The sequence below is a fragment of the Talpa europaea genome (genome assembly GCF_964194135.1).
Source record: "Talpa europaea genome assembly, chromosome: 5".
In the NCBI taxonomy this organism is placed as follows: domain Eukaryota; kingdom Metazoa; phylum Chordata; class Mammalia; order Eulipotyphla; family Talpidae; genus Talpa; species Talpa europaea.
In genome coordinates, this window is record NC_140071.1 from 18,721,834 (window position 1) to 18,745,773 (window position 23,940).

At 36.4% G+C, this 23,940-nt stretch overlaps 1 protein-coding gene across 4 annotated transcripts in view; it reads left to right on the forward strand.

The window, feature by feature from the left end:
- WDR70 (WD repeat domain 70) overlaps positions 1–23,940 on the forward strand; it is a gene marked incomplete at its 5' end in the record, with an annotated part of 197,418 nt that overhangs the window by 100,148 nt on the left and 73,330 nt on the right. For all 4 annotated transcript variants that reach the window (XM_084233166.1, XM_084233167.1, XM_084233168.1 and 1 more), the window contains one exon: positions 17,467–17,641. In XM_084233166.1, coding sequence (XP_084089292.1) covers positions 17,467–17,641 — 175 coding nt within the window. The remainder of the gene's footprint in view (positions 1–17,466; positions 17,642–23,940) is intronic.

Below are 23,940 nucleotides of genomic sequence, written 5' to 3' on the forward strand. Positions count from 1 at the left end.
CGGCATTAATATGCATGACCAGATTCCAACTCTAGTAGGCAATCCATTCCCTGAGGCATAAAATGAGATAGTTGAGCATTGAAAGAGAAACAGGCTATGCAAGCCTGTGTTGTACGATATAATGGTGTCATACACTTACATCCTTTGGTGTTATGATTTGTTAGGTGGAGTTGGATAAGGCTTGGTTTGCCACCAAGAAATGGAATTACTTGAATATATATGGTCTTGGAGCCCCTGAGAAGTTGATATGCAAACTCTCTTCCACTCCTCTTCCTTCTTACTGGAATGATCTTACCTCTACACATCTTTTTGGTAACTTTACTTGTTTAGAAATACCTTTTCCAGGGGCCTCCCTGGTGGCGCAGGGGGTTAAGATAACCTATGAAGCTCACTGCAGCCACTATAGCACAAGTTCCATCCCCGGCCAGGGACATAACCCACATGACACAGCAGAGCTCTCCTGACTTGCCTGCTGCTCCCCTCAGCAGTGTATTTCAGTCAGTCTGTCTGTTCTGTTCCCCTCCCTGTTTCTGGTGAATCTTTTCATGCCCCCCCCCCCCGCACCTCTGGCCTGTACCCCCTTTCTTTTTTTTTTTTTTTTTTTTTTTTAATAAATTTTATTGTTATATTCCCCATACAATTGCAGCCCCCCATTCTGACCCCAATCCCTCCCCTCCCGCCCCCGCCCCCCTAAAAGTGTCTCTGGTTCATAGTTTTTTGTTGATTTTGATTTTCACTTTCTTATAGTTATTCATTTTCCTGGTCCATTATTTAAGTTTTCTAGATTCCTGCTATGAGTGAGACCATCCGGTATTTTTCTTTTTCTTTTTGGCTTATTTCGCTGAGCATGATCCCTTCCAGCGCCATCCATGTTGCAGCAAATTGCATGTGTTTATCTTTTTTGAATGCTGAGTAATATTCCATGGTATATATGATGTACCCCCTTTCTTGTATGCATAAATAAATAAACCTTGGGCTTCCCCTGGTGGTGCAGCGGTTGAGCGCTGGATTGCGAGGCTGCCTGCAGCCTTTGCAGCGCCAGTTCAATCCCCGGCCACCTGCAAGGGTCCCACAAAATAAATAAACAAACAAATAAACAATCTTTTTTTTTTTTTTTTAAAAGAAATACCTTCTCCAATCTGATTGAGGTTCCCCTGTAATACTACTGAAATCCTCCTACTGTTTTTTTCATTGCTAAAACTGGCAGTTATCTAAGTAAAACTTCCAGGGTAAGTGAGTCAGTTATCTGTAGTTGTAGTCTCTCTTCTCATCTGTTTCATTTCTATTAAGCTTTCATTTACTTCTTTCACTGAAGATGCCCTCGAGGTTTTGCAGCAGCCTCCATTTTGACAATTCCTCTAGCCATTTTCTCTCCCTACTTGACTCACAGCAACACTTATCACAGTGAACCATTTCCTAATTGAAAACACTCATTTTGTTTTGTGTGTGTTTAATTTTGTTCTCCAGGATGAAGGTGCTGATATGGAGAGAGGTATGTAGAAAGCTTATTGTGAGGAGGGGTTTTCCTGTGAAATAGCAAGGAAATGAAGCAGGATTGGATAGCTCAAGCCTTTAGACCAAGACCTAATACCTGTGAAATGAAAAGTGGGAAGAAAGCGGAACTGAGCAGTGAAAACCTCAGATCATGATGCAGATCTAACAATCTCTTGCCCAGTGTGCACAGAAGCCAAACACTGTGACACCAGCTTTTGCAAGTAGGGAAAGTGTTTTATTGTGAAGCCAGCCATGAAGGAGATAGGAGTGTGGCTCAAATCTATTTCTCTGCTTATTATGGGACCTGGGGTTTTAAAAGGTAGGTGTAAGGTGGGAAGAAGTTGGATGGTTCAAGGAGAGCAGGGAAATAAAAAGTTCATGATGCACATGTTAGAAGCTCTTCATACATGGGTTACATGTTCAGCTCTTTTGGTGGGGTGGGGGATGCATACTTCAACATGTATCCTACAAGGGATTTGGAAAGTTCAGACATTGTAGGTTCATTCTGGATCAGTGTCCTTGGAGTTCACTCTTGCACTCTAAAGTCCATTTTCAAAAAGGACTGTTAATTCATGTTTCAACAGGTTTTCTCTGGTCAGATCCTGCTGCTCTGCAAAGTAAGTGGGAGGAACTTCTGCAAAGGCAAGCAGAAGGGTTCATGACCAGGAAATGGAGAAGCAATGAAGCAAGCCCTTTTGAAAAACATGCTTTGATCACCTTTACAATAAACCCTGATTGTTTTTTTTTAATTTTTATTTTTTGCTAAATGACCCCTGGCTATGGTTTCACAACACTTCAGGGAGCTCTGGAACAAAGATTTCTCATTAGAGGAAACTGTCCTTGGGTACATAGGCCAGACCCTACTACTCACAGTGGGCTCAGTGATCAGCTGGCATTGCCTGGGAAGAGTGCTTGGCTCTGAAGCTAAGTATATCCTAAGGCTATTAATATTTGGGGGTTGTGGGTTAATTGCACTTTTAAATGGCAGCCTCCATTACCACAGTGCTGCTAATGTTTCAGTTTCCCCCCTCCTTTGTTAATTCTCAGTTTTTTTGCTTCCTTTGCTTTTGTTCAAACTCTTAAGTTAGAATGTGTCAGGGTTTGATGCTGTGTCCTCCCCTCATCTGTACCCTCTTCCTATATATTGTAGCTTCTAAATGCCTTCTCTGCACCCAACTCCTAGTTTCCCATCTCTAGTTCTGCCCTTCCCACTGAACTTTGGGCTACTAAATCCAACAACCTTCTGGAGAACTCCGAAGAGGAGTTCTCATATCTAATATCCCCTCTATATAAATGAAACAGAGCCTTTTATTTTCTTGCCCAAATATGTACCTTTTACCTTTTCTATATTTCCCCATTTTAGTGAGTAGAAGCACTTTACCCATTGATGCACTTGTTCAGACCAGAGCTGTGAGGGTCACTTTCAAATTCTCTTTCCTTTACTCTTTCTAGTCCTATGTATATTGCATCTCTAAAATATAACCCATGAGTGATCATTCTTCTCCCTTTCCACGGGAAGTTTCTCCTCAAGAGAGTGACATCAAATTTATCCCTTTTTTTTTTTCTAAAAAAAAAAAATCATTTTTTAAAAAGATTTGTTTATTTATGCATACGAGAACTGGGGTACAGGCCAGAGACACAGAGGGTGAGAGATCCACCAGAGACAGAGTGGGGAACAGAACAGGCAGACTGTCCGAAATACACTGCCAAGGGGTGCAGCGGGCGAGACAGGAGAGGTCTGCCTTGCCGTGTGGGTTTCTTCCTGGCCAGCCTGGCATTGAACTCGTGCAGAGGCTGTGGACCGCTTCATGGTGTGGTGCTTAACCCCTTGTGCCACCAGGGAGGCTAAAAAAAAAAAATCATTTTTATTTATTTGTTTTTAAAGATTTATTTATTTATACAAGCACTGGGTATAGTCAGAAGCGCGAGAGGGAGAGAATTCACCAGAGCCAGAGCGGGGAGCAGAACAGGCAGACTGACAAAGCACACTGCTGAGGGGAGCAGCGGGCGCTGCAAGAGAGGTCTCCGCGCCATGTGGGACCCTCGCCAGCAGCCAGGGATCGAACCGACGCTGCAGAGGCTGTGGGCAGCTTTGCAGCCCAGCTCTCAACTGCTGCGCCACCAGGGAGGCCCCCAAAATCATTTTTAATACAGGGTTAACAACCAGGATTAAGACAGGGAGGGAGCCCATTCACAAAGTTAGTTATAGAGTGAAGACAACTGGTTAATGATAGCCCAACCCAGGGTACTGGTGGCAATTTGGTGGAAAATAGGAAACAGATGTGAGACATACTTCAGAATGGGATTCATCCAAACTTATCTGATCCAGTATTCATTCAGTCACAGGTTATTGGCACCTACTCTGTGTCGCACCCTGAACTGGGTTCTAGGAGACACCAGCAAGATGCTTCCAAATGTGGTGAAAGAGAAAGACATTCATTATTCACTATTGTGGTTTATAATCATTTCTTTGAACTAAACAGGGTCAAATGGCATAGCAAGAGGATGATAATGCTAATGATTAGAGGAAGGTCTAGGAAGACTTTTCCAGAGAAATAGCCTTTTAGTTCAGAAAGCGGGAGAAAGAAAAAGTAGGAGGCAAGCTGCTGTTCAGTCAAAAGGAAATGTATATTATGGGCAGGAGGATGGAAAGGAAAGAGTTAAGAAGGAATAAGACCACTTCCTTGAACAGTTGTGTTAATTCTGATTCCCTCTTTGAGGAGGAAGATACTACATTCTATTTTTGATAGGCTAAGTTCTGGGTGCTGCAGGAAACCACATGGCTGGTAGATAGTTGCAAATGTAGAATTGCAGCCCAGGTAATAGATACATGACCCTAAAATTAGCCTGAGAGTCACTATATAGGTGGTGATTGAAGCCACAGGGCTTGTATTAATCACCTCAGAACCTGAGGAACACCAGCTTTTGAAAGACACAGTTCAGATACAACTCAGAAGAAGAAACAGGAAAACTTCTGGGTAGAGGAAGAAACGCTTCAAGGTTAAGATAGATCAAGGACGTTCTTAACTGTTGTATTTGGTAGCCAAGGAGTTATGCTGCTCTCACAGAATTTAGTTTCAGAAAAGTGGCAGAGACACAAGGCAGGGCTATATGGAAAATGTGAAAGAGTTGTTGGTAGAGAAGGAAAGAGGCGTGGAGAGGTGGAATTAAGGGGAGTACCATTAAGGGAACTGGCAGAGTAGAGAGGGAGAAGGAAGCCAATACTTTGAGTAATTATAAACATGCCAGCACTTTAGGATTTTTGCTGTGCCCTTTTTTTTCAGGTTCTGTACCAAAGCATTGTCATTTTATTTTATAGGTCTCAGTGTGACAAACCCACGGTTAGTGCAGACCATATGAATGTCAGAAGGTTGCAGAGTTACAGTGTAATCAACATGTGGAAGTAGTCTTCCAGTAGTTAACCATTCAGCCAGAATTGTACCCTATTTATGAAATTTTAATAACTTACTGATTTCTTGGCTGTGTACCTCCTCATGGTTCTTAGATTTACTGAAGATCAAAACAAGTTTGTGTTTATTTAATGATTAAGATATAACATATTGGGTAATTTTCTTCATTATAATAAAATGCCATCAATTCAGCAAATGTATTTGAGCTCATTGGCAAGGCACAGTTCTTGGTATTAGGGATACCGAATTCCACAGAACTGGATTCTGCCTCAAGGAGAGAAAAAATGCACCGTCTAAAGTACAGCATGATATATGACAAGATTTATACAAGAATTGTTACATACTCAACCCTACAAAAACATAGAAAATGTGACACATTTAACCTGAAGAAGTCAGGGGGTGCCTCCACCCTTGGACCCTGACCTGAACCTGACTCACTTCTCTTCCACATAATACATTTTCATTTAAATAGCCTATTTGAAGTTTTCATTTTCCTGCATAATCTTAGTATATGTGCTGCCCAAGCTAGCACTTTCCTGCATAATCTTAACCTTGATGTTGCTATTAAATTTTGTTTCTCTAATTCCTAGTGTGTGTGTTCTTAAAGACACACAAAAGAGATACTGAAATGAAGGAACAAACAAATGACTCAGTGTCCGTAGCAAGACTCATAGCTTCACAAGGACATGGATATTTGTCTGTTTATTCTTATGCTTGGAATGGTACTATCAATACATCCATAAATATTTTTTCTTTCACTGAGAAGAAAAGGGAAAGAAGAAAGAAAGGAAAAACTTAAATATATTCACTTCTAGGAGAGCAAAGAAAAAGGACAAAAAAATTCAACCCTTAATAAACAGTTTTGAAAAAACTAGATAGTCAGAATTTTGTTGATAGCTTGAAAGGAATTTGAATTTCAATGCATTTAACTTTCATCTGTTTTCATTGTGAATAATCCAACAGGAAATCATTTTCTTGCAGTTTTCTATATTGCATAAATATATTTTGCATTGCGGTTTTTGTGATAGAGAACAACTTTTATAAACAAGAAGTCTCCTCAAAATTTTTATAAGATCATCTCCACTTTGTCTTCATAGTTTCTTCTCTTTTGTATTTCCTTAACATTCCATTTAATTTTGCTCTCTTAGGATTTCCAGATAATGTACTTTAACATTATGGAATTTTAATCTATTTTATTTTAAAGATTCTCTAGAGGTCATGTTTTTCTTGGAAATACATTTGCTTGTCAAAATTAGAATCTTATCTGCCATATGCTCAAGATGATCTATGACATCTTCAAAGTATGGACTTACAGGATGTATAGAAACTCACATAATCTTGCAGTCAACACCTGAAGTAGTAAAAGTGCTTTATAATTTTATCTATTTAATGAATTCACTTAATTTTTTTTTTTACTGCCTTGCTTTTAATTTTCCACTCCCCACATGTGAATTAAATTAAGATAGTTTATTTAGAAGCTGTATTGCCAAGCAGCTATGGAAAGCTTCTTTGGCTTACATTTTGAAATTTTTTCCCCTTTGTCTTCGGCCAATAACTCAACCCCTTTGGTGTCCCATCTGCTTAACACACGACAGCTATGGCACATTTCCATTCATCTGGGTCAGAAAATAAAGAGACTGTAACTCAGCTTGGATGTTACCTGCCATTGCTGTGGGTCCCACACAGTTAAAGATAGGAAATTTTTGTTTCTGTTTTCCCCAGGAATTGATGCAGTCGACATTCATTGTGAATTTGTAGCTGCTTTTTGAAACATTCTTTATTGAAATTTGAAAGTTATTTAACTTTCCAAATGTAAAAGCATCATCTCAAAGGAATAATATATTGCTGTGCTCTGCCATTACTTAACCCTCTTCATGTTAAGTTATCACACCAGTGATTTGTCTTGCTTTTTGACTTGTAACTCTTGATTCAGCTTTCCTTTTGAGAGGTCAGACTCTTCTAGGACAGATTCTACATTTGGAAGTCTAGAGAATTACATTTTTCTCCTGACTCTGTAGCTAATATGCCTATGAAATAAAAAGTAAACTTTTTAAGATAAAAATTATCCATAGTTCAAAAACAGGACTAATTTTTTTTTATCAGTTGTTAATTTCTTTTATTCATTTGAGCTCATTCTGGAAAAAAAAAAGAATTTGAAGATGCTCAAAATATTAATAGAAATATAATATTATAGGAAACCATCTGGGACTATGGGAAATTAAGAGTGAAGAGATAAAATTATTTCATAAAAAATTACTAGGACATTTTGCTACCCAGTGGGTAAAGCTAGGTTGTAGATTCAGCTTTATACTTGTTACTGACCAGAGCAAAGATGGAGACAGTTAAAAGAGCCCCAGGATTCCCAGGATGAAAATAGATCTTTTCTTTTTAACACAGTATAAAAGGGTGGGCCTCCCTGGTGGTGCAAGGGGTTAAGACGCAACCTATGAAGCTTCTGCAGCCTCTGCAGCACGAGTTTGATCCCCCAGCCAGCCAGGGAGCAACCCACATGGCACAGCAGACCTCGCTGTGCTGCTCTTCCTGACTCGCCTGCTGCTCCCCTCAGCAGTGTACTTTGGACAATCTGTGTGTTCTGTTCCCCACTCTGTCTCTGGTGAATCCTTTCACCCTACCCCCGCACCTCTGGCCTGTACCCCAGCTCTTGTATGCATAAATAAATAAATCTTTAACCAAAAAAAATACAGTATTAAAAAGGAAATGTTTCCCAGAAATTCTCATATAGTGAGCTCTGGTTGATGTGAACAGTATCCTTATTTAAACCTAATAGTAATTTTTAAATTGTAGCAACATTACATTATAACATTATATAAGTTTCAGGCACACACATCATTGAAAGTCAACACACTAGTAAATTTTATAATTGGGAAGGCAGAGTGCTCAGTGATTTATGTATATTTTCTCATTCATTTCTTTAAAGTTTAACTCCTTGAGGTAAATATTCTTTTAGGAAACTGAGTTTCCAGAAGTTAAGTGACTTGTCCAAGATCACAGGTGGGGAGAAAGGATTTTTTGAAACAGGCAAATTTGACTTCAGTCTCACCCTTAGTTAGTTTTCTGTGCTGTGTTCTTGTTGCTATTTTCATACCCCTCAAAATAAATGAAGGCAAAACCAAAACAATGAACTTCCAGAAAAGTCATTTTAAGAGGGTATCAAAGCATGCAGTCTAAATATGCAGTCTGCTCTCTGAACATTTTGCTTGGCGCAGGCGTATAATTTAGATAAACTAAACTGTGTTCTTAACCTTTGTTGCATCTTTGATGATCTGGGGGAGGCTACAGATTTTCTTCAAAAGTACACATATAGACAATTTTAGGCAACGCACAGACCACCTCCTTTTCTTTATCCCTGTTCCCTCCCTCCACATTTTCTTTTATATTCTAGTGGAAAGAAAAGCTGTTTTCAGGGATCTGTATAGACAAGACTATGAAACACGAGTAGGCAGAAAGGTGCCTTGACAACAGGTACAGTAGTTTTTTATTCTACTTATCTGAATATTGACACTAATTGTGCTTAATCTTATGCCTAAGTTTTCTTCTGTAAAAATAGTAGTAATAATAGTACTTCAAAAGTCTTCAGAGACTTTTGAGGAGTAAATGATAAAGTGTTTACAACAGTGTTTGCTTCATTATGAGCAATAAATGTTAGCTATTGTGATTATTAATTCATATGAAATCTTAGCTTTCATTCAGATTATTAGTTCATATTTTGAATTCATTATTAAACACTTTGGCATTCATGAATTCTAGAAATAAGTATAAGAGTTCTGTTGTTAATTAATTTGTTAGAGATATTGAAAGTTTCACTATTTTTGCTGTAAACTTCTAAAGTAACATTGACCTCACTACTTAACTCTACAACTTGATTGAGCATTGTTTAACTTTTTAGTCAGGACAAACCATCGATTCCCTTACAAAAGAATATTTATCTCATTTTCAAATTTGCACTGAATCACTCTTTGGCACATAACATTTTATCTTACAATCTGTTTTGCAGATGTGGAGTCTGCTGTTTAAAACTTGGTTGGTGGAACGAAAATTTCCTATATGTATTGTGTTGTAGAGACATTTAAATGAAATAGAGTATAAGGTTGTAACCATGTTAGACTTAAGAGACTTTTTGGAAAGTCTGTCTGCACCTGCTAATATCCAGGAAAAAGTTGGTCTAGAAATACTATTGAGCCCTGGCAGCATCCGGGTAAAGAGTGGGTGGAGGTAGATGTCTGTAAGATTCGTCATACCCACTTCATTCTGTGCTGGCTACCATACTCTGTTTCATCTTCCCCCATTTCCCCATTCTTCTCCACTCACTGTGCCCTGTCTTGCTCTTGTCAGGAGACAGTAATTACTTCTTAACATAAATTAAACCGCCATCTGTAATTATAGGTACATTACATCTTTCTCCACGTTTTAATGGAAAATCTACATATGTCTTATCTTGATATTTCTTATCAGACTAATTAATTAGTGAACTAGTACTGAGTTACTTTCTTCAAGCCTCGGGACATTGTGGATTTCCTGCTCACCAATCAAGTACATGGAAATGCAAGTGGCTAATTCTGTTCTCAATGCCCACTCCAGAAGAGCTGATTTCCATCATTGACCTCTTCATGTTCATTTCCAAGTAGTCAGAAATATATACTATTAAAAGAATTGGGTCTTTGCTATTTAATTTCATTTTCTCATGCTTTCCTTTCTTCATTCATTTATGTTAGTTAATAAGAGCATCATTTGCCTTTGTCCAGGACTTTTATAGGAACGCTTCCATACTCTTCAACTATGAAGAGTCAGGCCCTGTTACTGGAGCCTCAGGCCAGGCAGATTTTGGGACGTGTACACCACTTACTGAGAAAGGGAGTTCTGACCTACTGTTCATTATTCCAGTGCCCTTGTTGGTATAGACTTCTATCACTTCCCAATGTTTGTGCACATTCCCTAACAGTTTGCAAGGCCAATTCAGACCTAGTCTGTTTCATCCAGGTCTCCAGATGTGTGTGCAGCACATATACCCTGTAACAATTGGATGAGTCACCTTTCTTTCCAAGGTCATTGCTCATGGTGTTACTTATGTCATAAATTCCCTACTTCAAATCTACCTCATAACTCCTTCTTCCTATTTAGGAGCCAAATTGAGTGTTGCTCGTAATTGTGGCATATCTTAGAAGCTAAAATTGGGTATTTGCCATATGCTTGTTGCACTCCCAACTTTTACTTATGCCCATGGGATTCCACATCTTCTTGTCACAGTGATTACTTGTTGTTCTTAGAATACACTGTGCCTTTGAAGCCTCTTTATCTTTGCATCTTCCACACCCTTAATTTCAGTGGCCGAATCTTAGTTCTCCCCCCAATACACACCTCTATGAAATCCTTTCCAGATTTTTCCAAATAAACTGCCTCTTTCTCATCTCTGGGTGCTGCCTCATAATGTGCTGACATCCCTGCACCCCCAGTGTTTCTCCCCCAGTAGATTATGTGCTCTTGGAGAACGGACACCTATGTAGCCCCTGGTTAACCCCCCTCCCAAGATATTTAATCCATAGAAAGCATTTACTATACAGATTTGCTGAATTGTGCCTGTATAACTTATTGCTAGCATGTTATATCCACCAATCAGCCTGTGATTTTCATGAAGGCAAAGTCCCTATAAGAGTCAATCTTTATTTCCTCAGAGTCAGGAACTCTGAGGCTCATGCCTCAACAAAAGTTATTTGAAGCAAGTTATTTTAAGGAACATTTTTGGATAACTCAAAAGTGGAGCAGTACTGAAAGGTAGACATACAGAAAGATAGTAGTCATATTTCACAGTCATAATCAGATAGATAGCAGTCTGTATGTCTGTCTGCCTTTCAGTACTGCTCCACTTTTGAGCTAGATGAATGATAAAGTGGTAATATAAGTACATATATATTATTATATTCAATTCATGTAGGATTTAATTTTATTGAAAAACCTATTATATGACAGAGGAGTGGATATGTTACACACACATACATACACACACACACTGGAATACTACTTAGCTATAAAAAAGATGAAATCATGCCATTTACAACAATATGGATGGAAATGGAGGATATTATGCTAAGTACAGTAAGTCTGAGGGAGAAAGATAAATACTGGATGATTTCACTCATATGTAATGTAGAGAAAACAAAAGGACTATGTAAAACTAAACCAAAACATACCCTAGAAATATGAATGCAGAATTGAGGCTAGTTGAGTGGTAGGGTAGGGGTGGGAACAAAGGGATGAGGCCACCTGCTGGTATATGGTGAAGGAATATAGGTGCTCTAGTGGTAGGTATGGCTTGGTGATAGGCATTTGAGGAAGTGGGACCCTAATCCTCTGAATCATATGTTCAGTAAATCAATATTACCTCAATAATAATAATAATTTTCATTATTATTATTGTGGGCTCATATAGAAGCTAGAAATCTTTCCCATTTCTTCAATATGTTAACTTTTGGGCATTTTTGCAAAGAAGGTCATTCTTGATGGATTTTTTTTTCTGCCAAGCGAGCCAATAAGTTTTAAATTTTTGCATTGCTCAAGTTGCCTAAATAGTCATTTGAGAAAAATTAAACCAGATCTCTTAGGCGATTTCCATGCAAAATTAATGCTTCCATTGACTTCTGCCAGATGCTGTGATGCATTCATGGAGCAGGTGCCAGAAAGTTTAGAACTTTTATTTGGGAAGAATTCAAAATTTTAAGACAGAAAGCATTTGTGCCTGGGGCAATGTAATGACTCCACCTGTATCTTTTTCTTGTCTTCTGGGTGTTTTTGTTGGGTGACCAGAAAGGCCTGGGCAGATCTTTCTTCTATTTTTAAATTCCTTTTATGAAACACAGTTTCAGTTTTATAAGACCAGATTTCACTCCAAGTTTCAAAATATGTGTTCTTTAGCATAAAATGTTTTGACAGATACCTAAAGGCCTAGCACTTTAGCAGCCATTTTTTTTGGCACAGATTCAGAGAATCAGAGCCATAAAACATTAGTGCAATCAGTCACTATCAGATGCAACATAAATTTATATTTCATACATCTATATGTTCGGTTAACTGCTTTTTTCCCTTTCTATTATTTGATAACCAGCACAGCTTGTTAATATACCTCTGAAATAAATGAAACATGCTTCGTTGTTGGGTTTATTAGCTTTAATATTTTATTGATGGTCTAAGAGAAGAATAGAAACTAATATTTATTGAGTGTCTACCATGTTCCAAGTACAGTCCTATACACATTTACATCCATAATCTCATTTAATCCTTGCAAATCCTCGCTGTTGGTGTTATTATCACCGTTTAGAGAAGAAATTTGAAGAAGCCAAATAATGATAGCGATACTTTATACTTACGTCGGGCCTTTTATATCATAATTTTAAAGTATCTTTTGACTTTCGGAAATATTCAGTTATATAAAAAAGAAAACTATCATAATTTATCCCAACTATTACAGAGTTGAGGGTAGACCGAAAAGGCATTCCTGGTATTTCTCAGCTGTTTATGCATATTTGCTATGGAAAACATAGAGAAAGGACAGAAGAGACAAGTAAGGCAATATGGAATATGTTCAGCAGAGAGGAGGTTTTATGATGCTTAGATACAAGTGGTGCTGGAACAATTAGGTAATTATATGCAAAAATATTTGAACCTTGATCTCATGCCACATAATTCAAATAATTCATCAACTTAGTGTAAGTCTTAAAAATATAAAAACGCTAGAAGAAAACAAGAGAATTTCAGTGACCTTGGATTAGGCAAAGATTTCTTAGATATGATATTAAAGCATTTTAATAAGTAAGCCTTTCTCAAAATTTAAAATTTCTTCTTTCTAAAAAACTTTAAAAAGAATGAAAATAAGTTATAGACTTAGATACATTTTCCAAACATATATCTGATAAAGAATTTGTATATAGAATTTGTAAAGAACCGTCAAAATATAATTATCAGAAAATATAGAAAACTGGTTAACATGGGCAAAATATTTTTTTTAAAGATTTATTTATTTTTGCATACAAGAGCTGGGGTACAGGCCAGAGATGTGGGGGGGTGGTGAGAGGATTCACCAGAGACAGAGTGGGAAACAGGACAGACGGACTGAAATACACTGCAGCTGGCAAGACAGGAGAGGTCTGCTGCGCCATGTGGGTTGCTCTCTGGCTGGGGATTGAACTCGTGCTGCAGTGGCTGCGGATTGCTTCATAGTGCTCTGCTTAACCCCTGCGCCACCAGGGAGGCCCCAGAGGCAAAATATTTTAAGAGACACCTCACCAAAGAAGAGAAATAAATGGCAAACAATATGTGGAAAGATGAAAAATTCTTATCAACATCATTAGTCATTTAGAATATCTTCATTAAAATCACAATACCAATACCCATTAGGATGGCTCTAAGAAAACAAAATTAGCAACTGATAATACCAAGTACTTGTAGGATATGGAGCATTTGGAACTGATTCTTTACTGGTGGGAAGGCAAAATAGAACTTGTTTGAATAAGAATTTAGCAGCTTCTCATGAAGTTAAGCATACATTTCCCATATTGCCAGTAATCCCATGTCCAGATATTTAGTCAAAAGAAATAAAAATTTATTTTTATAAACAAAAAACTGTATATGAGTATTTACAGTGGCTTTATTCATCATCTTAGCGCAAACTGGAAGCAACTGTCTTTTATTTGGTGAATGGATAAGCAAAATACTGGAAAGTTATTGATGAAGAAAAAGAAATGAGTGTGTTTGTGTGTGTGCATGTGTGTGTGTGTGTGAGTGCAAATCAACATTATGCTAAGACAAAGAAGGCAGATTGAAAAGTCAGTGTAGGGCCTCCCCGGTGGCGCAGCGGTTGAGCGCTGGGTTGCGAAGCTGCCCGCGGCCTCTGCGGCGCCGGTTCGATCCCCGGCTGCTCCCCGGCCACCAGAGGAGGGTCCCACATGGCGCGCAGACCTCTCCTGCCGCCCACTGCTCCCCTCAGCAGTGTACTTCGGTCCTTCTGCCTGCTCTGCTCTCCGCTCTGGCTCTGGTGAATTCTCTCACCCTCCCGCGCTTCTGACTGTACCCAGTGCATGTATAAACAAAAACAAACAAACAAACCAGCAAACAAATAAATAAAAGCATGCCTCTATAAAAAAAAAAAAAAAAGTCAGTGTATACTATAATTCTTATTATATAATATTGGAAGAGGTAAAACTATAATGATACAAAATGTTAAAGATTAAAGTTGGGTAGGGGAAGGTTTTTCTACAAAGGACGTTTGGGGAGTGATAAAGCTATGAATTTGTCAAAATTCACAGAGCTATACAATTAAAAATGTAAATGTCACTTAAGTATGTTGTACTGTAATAAACTTTACCCCCTTCCTACCTCCCCCCCCCACGACCAACGCAAGGAATGTTACTTTGGGCTGGTCAACCGCGGGTGTAACTTGGAAACCACGCTGGGTGCCAAACTGTTGTAGAGCAACCCCGATACAAAACGGGGTGCCTGACTGTGGGACCTCACCCGCGCGCTTAAAAGGACTTATCAATGCTCCACTGCAGGCACACGTGAAAGGTTAATAAAAGGTTTATTTACAAGGGAAGGGGAAATGAGGAAATGTACAGCTCTGAGAGAAAAGTGGGAGACAAAGTTTTAAATGAGTCCTACCCATCCGCCGATCAGGAATCCCAAAATGGCGCTCTCAGAGTTGGCCGCCAGCCAGGAGCGGTGAAGCCAGGAGGTGAGCTATCGCGAGCCAGAGAGAGAGCAAGGCCCACGTGTTTGGTTTTTATATCCAACCTGGCTGCCCAACTCCACCCTCAGGTCCCAGCCACCCTCCCCTTGGTGGTGATGGGATTTGTCTTTCCCAATGTCCTGATGGCTTTAGTCTGGAGTGGGGGTGGAGTCCACAAATCCTGTATGAGATTATCTCAGGACATCCTTTCCCCCTAACAAAACCACCACCACTAAATTAGAAGAATCATTGCTCTCAATGAGTTCTTCTTGCAGAAGAAACAGATGTTAATTTGTTTGGTTATAACTTAAGCAATTGATATTATAATGTGGGTTTAGAAGGTAGAAGGAAATATGGTGACCTGGGTGGAGTGACTTACTTCCTTAGTTCAGTTCCTTTTCAGAATTGTTTATGCCATTCCAAGTTGTTTGCATTTCCATACAAGTTTTAGAATCAACTTTCCTAATTTCCATTTCAAAAGACTATGCCAGAATTTTCATTGAGCTTGCATTGAATCTAAAGATCAGTGGCAAAAAAATTGGAATCTTAACAACATTGACTCTTCCAATCCAAGACTATAGTATATATCTTCTCATTTATATTGATCTTATTTCTCTCAGAAATGTTTTATGGTTTTCAGTATGCAAACACATATTTATCTCATCAGATTCCATGTTTATTCATGCTGTTATAAATGGAATTTTCATAATTTCAACACTGAATCGTTGCTAGTCAGTAGAAACAAAATTGATTTATGATTATTGACCCTGTATCTTAAGACCTTGCCAAAGTCACTACTAGTTTTAGTAGCATTTTTGTAGATTTTTGGGATTTTCTACATAAATGATCATGTAGTTTCTTAATAAAGACAGTTTTATTTCTTCTTCCCAGTCTGTAAGCCTTTAATTTCTTTTATTTGCACTATTTTGCTGACTAGCAATTCCAGTATGAATAAATGGATATAGTTGACATTTTTCTTTTCTCTAACATAACAAGAAAGTATTCAACTTTTCTCCATTAAGTAGATTACCTCTAAGTTTTCCCTAAATGTCTTCTAACAGGTTGAGGAAGGGGGTCAATTTGTTTGCCAGCTGTTAAGAAGGTATAAAAAAAAAAGCAGCTATAAAAATGTACTTGCTGTTTTTATTTCTATTAAGTTTGCATTCATATTTTGAAGTTCTTATTAGGTATATATGCATCTATTATTGCAATATCATCTATGTCTTTAACTATATTTCTTCTCCTGAAGTCCACTATGCTTAATATGGTCACTTTATTTTGACTGTGTTTACATGGTACATCTTTTTTTCTATCCTTTTACTGTTAACTTACTTAAGGCTGTAGTAGTTATTCTGTGCTTTTAAAAGACATGCTTTGCTGAATTATGCTTTTATTTAGTCAAGACAATCTTTGCCTTTTAATTAGTTTTCGGACTATTTGCAATTAATGTAATTTTTGATAAGGTTGGATTTAAACCTTCTAGGTTGCTGTTTGATTTATATTTAACCCTTAGTTCTTTATTATCTTTTCATGTTTCTTATTCTGATTAATTTGTTTGTTTCCATTTTTCTCTGTTATTACAGTTTTTTAAGAGATGTGTTAGTGATTGTTTTAGGGTTTGTAATATATGTGCTTAATGTATCAAATTCTCTCTTTAAATAACATTATTCCACTTCAAGAATAGTATAAAGCTGTATGTGTCCATTCTTCCCTTCCAAACTCTGTATTATTGCTGTTATAAATTTCAGTTGAACATAAATTATAAAACCCACAATGTCTTTATAACCATTTGACCGTTAAAGCAATCTAAGCATTTAAAAAATGTTTTCACTTTATTCATTTTTACTCTTTTCAATACTCTACATTTCTTTGTGTAGATTCAGATTTACATTTGTGTTATATTCTTTTCGAGGAATTTCATTTAGCATTTCTAGCATTTTCATGTCTGATAGAACTGAATTTGTCTATACTTTTGTTCATCTGGAAAAAGTTTTTATTTTGCCTTGTTTTTGAAATATATTTTTTGCTGGCAATAGAATCATAGGTTAACTTTTTTTTTTCTTTAATTTTCCTTTTCAGAACTTTATAGATGTTGTTCATAGTGATTTGGCTTGGATAGTTTCTGCCAAAAAATCACAGAACTCATCTTCATTTTGCTCTATCTTATGTTTTTATTCTCTCACTCTCTGGGTTCTATGAATTTTGATCTAGTTCCCCTCAGTGGCAGGGCTTCTTTGCCTGGACTGTGAGCAAGAGGGAATTACGTCATTGCCCTAGCTCTGGGGTGCTTTGACCAGTTATTTGGTTTAAAACTAAGGAGCAGACCGTCTTGTTTCTACTTATCCCTCAGAGAACCTGTGACCTTTACCTGGTTCATAGAAGCAGGATGTCATTCTTTAATAGTGACTTTCATTTTTCAATGAAAGTGCTTTTTGTTGTTGTTCTGTAACAGTGTATTAACTCATGTAAGTAATTTAGAAATTAATGTGGGCATCTAGGGGGCATGCGTTCAGTAGTTTTACTGATCAGAATATAGTCAGTATTGTTCGGAAGCCACTGCTTTAGAGGATTAGAATTACACAAATGGTAGATTTGGAGTAGTATTTACCATTTGGTGTTTGATTTGATGGCAACAGGATTTAAATAGTTCACTTTATATCAATGAGTAACCTCACTTATAAGTGGGGAATGCTTTGCATTATACGTTTAATTTATTATCAGATAATTATTAGCTTTATATGCCTAAAAGTTGAAGCAGTCTCTATGGGCTCTTTTCTATTTTAATCTCCTTCTTTTTTGTAAATGAAAATTTCCTTTTTTCTTTTTTAGAACTGTGAGGACATGGGACGTTGAAAATCCAAAGAAGCAAAAAAGTGTATTTAAACCACGGACAATGCAGGGTAAAAAAGTCATTCCCACCACATGCACATATAGTAGAGATGGAAGCCTTATAGCAGCTGCCTGCCAGAATGGAAGCATTCAAATCTGGGACCGAAATTTGACTGTAAGTTAAGGACATTGAAGTCCACCTTTTTAAAAAATATAAGTGAAGACCACATATAAAGACAAACATCATGTTAAAATATTATGAAGATCAATTTCCTGAGTTTAGCCCTAATTTAAACTTCGGTGTTAGTTGATAAAACATTGGGACTTTTGCAGTAAACAGCATTGCTGCAAACATTTCAGTGTAGTATTTTCCAGTGCGTATTAGCTTTTGTTTTTAAAATAAATTAGATCTTTTGGTATAAAATTAATATATGGTGTAGTTTACTATATGGTTTCTCTTTGTACTTGATTTTCAGAGTGAAGGATTTGATAGTAATATAAAACAAGACTAAGCAGAGAACGAAAACTATTCTTTAAAATATTAAAGAAAACCATAAATGTCCAGGATGACCCATCAGTTGTTTCGCAGTTAATTCGCTAGTGATTTAAATAATATCTTAACATTCCATGACATTCTATTCAAATAAGTTTCAGACTTTACCGTTTGGTTTTAGGTCATCATTAAAATAGTAAAATTTGGAATTGGAAGGGCTCATAGAAGTCTAAAATAATAGAAGTAATTAATATGCAAGGTTTTGGTTAAATCTGTGAGTTACCCATAAACTTTAGAAAGGTTTGTCTTTATGTGTACATATGGTAACATAAGAATTTTTGATAAGTGGAGTGAATCCAGATTACCAAAATTACAATGAAGATCTTATTATTATGGCAGGCACTGTTCTAAGCATGGAGAATACTGTATATTATAAAAAAATTCTGCCCTCATGGAGTTTACATTCTAATTCTTTTATAAAATTATAAAAAAAAATCTTTCAATCAAAATTGTCCATTAAACATGTGTGTTTTGAGAGTGTCCCCAATAAATGTAATGTCTTTTCAGGCAGATGAGTTAAAGTCATTTGTCTTAGAATAAGGTAAAAAGTAATGATGGGGAAAAAAGAGTCTGTGTTGATAATACTGGAAATATGTTTGACATTTTATATTTGTCAGATCTTTTTATTTCTGTTTTCATCTCTACTATAAACCCCATAAAGTTTCAGAGCAGTGCAGAGATTTTTAAAATCCTTGGAGTTGTAAACTGAATTTTAACCAAGCAATAAATTTTTTAGTAGCTGGTTTTCATCGTTTCTAGGTGCTGTTGATTTAAACATAGAATTCTAAAACATGAAATTTTCTTATGTAACTTTAATGGTGGTGTGTTTGCTATAGTGTGTGCATGTGTGTGTATGTGTGTGTAGATATCTTTCTCTCAGAACCCATGTATTTTTATAAAGTTGAGTATAGTTTTTAAGATTGGCCTTGCCTATCTCTTGAAATAGTGAATTTCTCCTAGTTTTACTCTTTTAGAAAACAAAGCAGTTTGAATGCCATTCCCTCTACTCCCCTCATTCATTAGTCCTGGTATTTTGTTAGAATTCAATAATAAATTTAATAATAAATGAATGTATAGTTTATTATCCCACTTCCCATTTGTTATATTTTCTTCAATTTTTTACCTTTGCATGTAAGTGTGTCCTCTAAAGACAAATCAAATTAAGAAGAAAGAAGTTTGCTATTAGGAAACACAGCTTGATTTAAAATATTCTTTTTTAATTAATTTTTTTTTTATTTTTTTGCATCATTGTTTATTTTTAAACTATTTGCTAACCCCCACCCCCTCAGGTGTAGTCCCCATAGAGTTTCCTTTACCAATGCACCCGTGTACCATCACCCTCGGTCCCCTGTGCTTCTCCCTCCCTCCCTCTAATCCCTCTCCCTCCTCCTCCTCTGTAGTATGTCTTTGGTTTATAATTGTCCGTTTTTGTTTTGTTGTGTTTTGTACTGTTACTATTTTTTTACACTGATGTCTTATTTGGTTCCCCTATATTCCTGCTATAAGTGAAACCATCCGATATTTTTCTTTTTCCTTCTGGCTTATTTCACTGAGCATAATTCCTTCTAGTTTCATTCATGTTGCTGCGAATGGCATGAATTTATCTTTTTTGATTGCTGAGTAATACTCCATTGTGTACATGTACCACATCTTCTTGATCCAGTCATCTATTTTTGGGCATTTGGGTTGTTTCCAGGTTTTACCTATTGTAAATAATGCTGCAATAAACATTGGGGGTACAGATGTTCTTTTGAATCAATGTTTTTGTGTCCTTTGGATAGATCCCTAGTAGTGGAACCATCTTCCACCAGTAAGGATGGCACATATCAAAAAAACAAGCAGCAACAAATGTTGGTGAGGATGTGAAAAAGGAACTCTCCTACATTGCTGGTGGGAATGCAAACTGGTCCAATCACTATGGAAAGCTGTCTGGAGGTTCCTCAGTCTACTAAAAATGGAGATTTAAAATATTCTTAGCTGTTATTTGAATAATAACACCTCATCCATAGGGAAACACTGAGAAAAGAAAGCCTAATGCTGGAAAATGCTAAGTATGTATAAGAGAAATCTGGGGTAAGGACTAGTAATCACATCTAGAGATACGTTTCTGGGCAAAGTAGGACCCTGGTACATAAGGTATGAACAGGGTATGAAGGAAAGAGACTACAGGAAATAGTCACCAGTAGTAGCTTACATCCATTGTAACAAGATCTTTAAATGTCTGTAATCACTGTCAGATAACCCATGTTAATATTAGGTTGATTTAAAACTTCTATACCTTTCCCTTTTTTAATATGTATATACACAGATTTAAGTATTATTTTTATACAGAGAAGATTTTCAATTTGCCTTTTTTTACTTGAAAGCATAATGTGATGTGGACACCTTGTAAGTTAATAGCATCAATTCTAATATACTTTTTTCAAAACTTTGAAATGGAACCTAATTTTTCATATATGAAATATATATTATCCTCCTATTTCATTATCTTACTCTAACCCATGATACTGGTAGTTTATATGATATGTGGCTTTCTGAACTTTTCTTTTTATAGCTATTTCTAGCTAGCTAGCTAGATTAAGAGCATGTCAACTGGTATTTTTGAATACCTACCACCTTACTGAGGTTGAGACAAGAAATGTAAACCCAGAGATAGTTTATAAAAGGATAACTTGTAAGATAATTCATAAGTGGATGCTGCCTTGTGTGATACCCAGAATATGAAAGAGTTAGAGAATGCTAAAAGTGAGGTATGGCATTCGTAATAAGGGTTTCTGGGAAATGTGAATTTAGGTAACCAACAGGATCAGTCAAGATTGTGAGTAATAATATTGATCTACTACCAAACAAATCAGAAACAAAGAGCTATTTTGTAATAAAGCAGTCACATTGAAAGTCTCTTTTGAGATTGCTACTTCTTAAAACAGTTTGCATTTTTCTTTAGAATCACCATTAAGCTCATTTCAGATAATGATATGTATCACAGAGAAAAACAGAAAATGTTTTGTGGGAATGTATGGCACTTGAGTTTCTGGGCGATCTCATGTTGCTCAAAATATGGCAGAAATCTCTCCTCACTGTTGGACAGTATCTGCTATGCCTTGTTTTTTAAAGATAATTTTTTTATATTAAAAGATTTGTTTTCAATAGTGTTTTCTGTTAATTTCCATAATGTAGCTTTGGTCTTCCTTCTCTCACATATCTACTAAATTAATCCAAGTCAAATAGTCATGTTATTTATTAACTATATTCTGTAGTAACTTTTTAATGGAGAGTATTTGTTTCCTCGCCCTGCTTTTTGCACAGTTATGAAGCTATCATAGCAATTAAAATTAAAAGCAATATTTACTTTTACAGAATTTCAGAAAACCTCTCTGTAAGTAAGTGGACTGGGAGACTATTAGTAAGAAGGAAGATTTTTATGAAGGATAGCTCTTAATAGTCACCTCATCTTATTTATATCAATTAAACCAAGATTTCCCCTTAGATAGCATATGAACCTGTTTATATAAAAGATTATAGAGATTTTGAAAAGAATAGTACTTTGAGTATGTTTTTGACATTTAATATTTGCCCTTGTTTCTGATCTTGTTTTTTGATAAATTTGTTATTTGTCCCACAATTTTAATATTGCTTAATATTGCTTTGAAAAACATTTTATTACATAGTTATTTATCATTTACTGTTGCCTACATATGTGATTAACACATTTCACTTTAAAATTTTCTTTTTAGAGTATTTAAGCAGAAATGATTGCTTTTAGTCTCCTCTGTGTCTGTGTGTGTGTGTGTGTGTGTGTGTGTGTGTGTGTGAGAGAGAGAGAGAGAGAGAGAGAGAAAATTAACCACTTTAATTCTCAATCTTGGGGAAGACTGTATGGAAAGTTTTTTGAGATCTGATTTGTCTGTAGTCTTTGGTTGCCCTTTATCTCCCTGATACTAATGTCATCAAAGGACTTACACGAGTTAAACAGGACTTTCAATGACCGAGACTGTTTTTTAGGCAAGGCTAAAGATCTCTTTCAATACTTCTTTCCACAAAGATTGATCACGTAACAAGAATTCATAGCTGTTACCCCAATATTAGTTGTTCAAATTAAAGCAATGGAATATTAACTACAAGGGTGTGGAGAGAGAAGACATTATTGAGGAAAACATAATATTTTATTTTTTAAACTCAAATAATAGAAGTTTTTAGTATTTTCCTTTGAGAAAGAGTGGTATATTTCTAGAAAATATAAGGAGCAACATTAAACAGCCAAATACAAACTTTTCTTGTTTTGTTGCACCCAGTAGTGGTAATATAGGAAAATATACAGGCAGCTAAAAATTTAATGCACAGTTTTTTAGCACATTTTATTAATGGTACCTGGGTCATGCAGTTACATTATGCATTACTTGGGGGCTTTCTGCCACTTAGTTCTGAATTTTCTAAACTATACTTTGTTTTCCTTCTTCATTAAATGAGGACAGGATCCCCTCCATGTCAGGTTATTTTGAGGATATTGGATAATACATTTAAAACACCTAAAATGGGTCTTGCATATATGGGTTCTCAGTAACTGTTGATCTTCTATACTTTTTAACTCTCACTGTGAAAGTGTCATGAATCTGAGTTTAACAAATTCCTTGGAGACTAAAGGTGTGGCTGAGAGAGAAAAGAATGTAGATTCCTCCTCTAGCCAGTCTTTCAATGTATGAAGATACAACCACCATCAATAAATGAATACGATGTGCCCATTGGTTAGCATGTGCTTGAGTAGATAGATGAATTATAATTACATTTTTGCCAACATTGAAGAGAAACCATATGACATACAAATTGTTCTGTAGTGTTTTTGACATGCATATTTTTTGAAAAAGTATGTCACAAGAAGTATGTCATTGATTCAAAACATAAATAACATCAAAACTATGCAAAATTACTTGCAGGCTCTGAAGTTAAGTTCTAATTTGTCAATTATTTTAATGGAAGCTTTAAAGTTATAATGCTCTTGTGAGATGTCACATGCTATTGGAGCCAACGTTTTTTAAATGAGAAAATACTGGCATTTGGAAAAGTTCGCTTAAAGTATTTTAAGTTTGGATCATTATTATATTTGTTTTTTCAGATCAAAAATAATAGAATAATTGAATTTAAGACTTCCTTTTAAGCCATGGTAAGTTAAACACATTAATTTGGCTGTTCCCTGCTGAAGTCCCACTAAAATGACAGAAAAGTCACTTTAAAAAGCATAAACCCACAGAAATAAAGAGAATTAGAGAGGAGATGACAGCAGAAAAGAGAAGTCAAGATACTTTTGGAAGCCGGAAACCAGATAGTTGCATAAATGGTAACTGACTTAGTTAACTAGAGAACACTGAAACCTACGCTGTGCTGGGGGAAGCCTGTAAAGAGTGATTTATCCTGCAGTTCCCTCTTCTACCCTGTGCAACCAGATCACTGCTCTACCCTCACCTTCTTTTACTCCCACAGACGACTGAAGAATGACTGTTAGAAGTGGTCTGATAGACTGGTTCTTGCAAAACTGAAATAAGGGGAATTACATAGACCCATGTTTCCTCTCCCTCTCTGTTATTATCAGTATTACTGCATTTACTGAGTACTTACTGTGGACCAGCATTTTAATTACTTTACATGTGATATTTCATTTAATCCTCACAGCAATCCTATGATGTAAATACTGTTACTGTCACCATCATTTTACAAATGAAGAAACCAAGACACTAGGAAGTTGAATTTCCTCCTAAAGATTAGTTATTATATGGCAGAACTGGAATTCAATCTCAAGCATTCTGGCTCAAGAACTTTACTGGGAGTTAGCAAGCCAGGGCCCAGGTGCCCAGTCTTATGCATTGCCTATTTTTGTATGACCTGCAGCCTAAGAATAGTATTTATATTTTTAACTGGTTGTCTTGTTT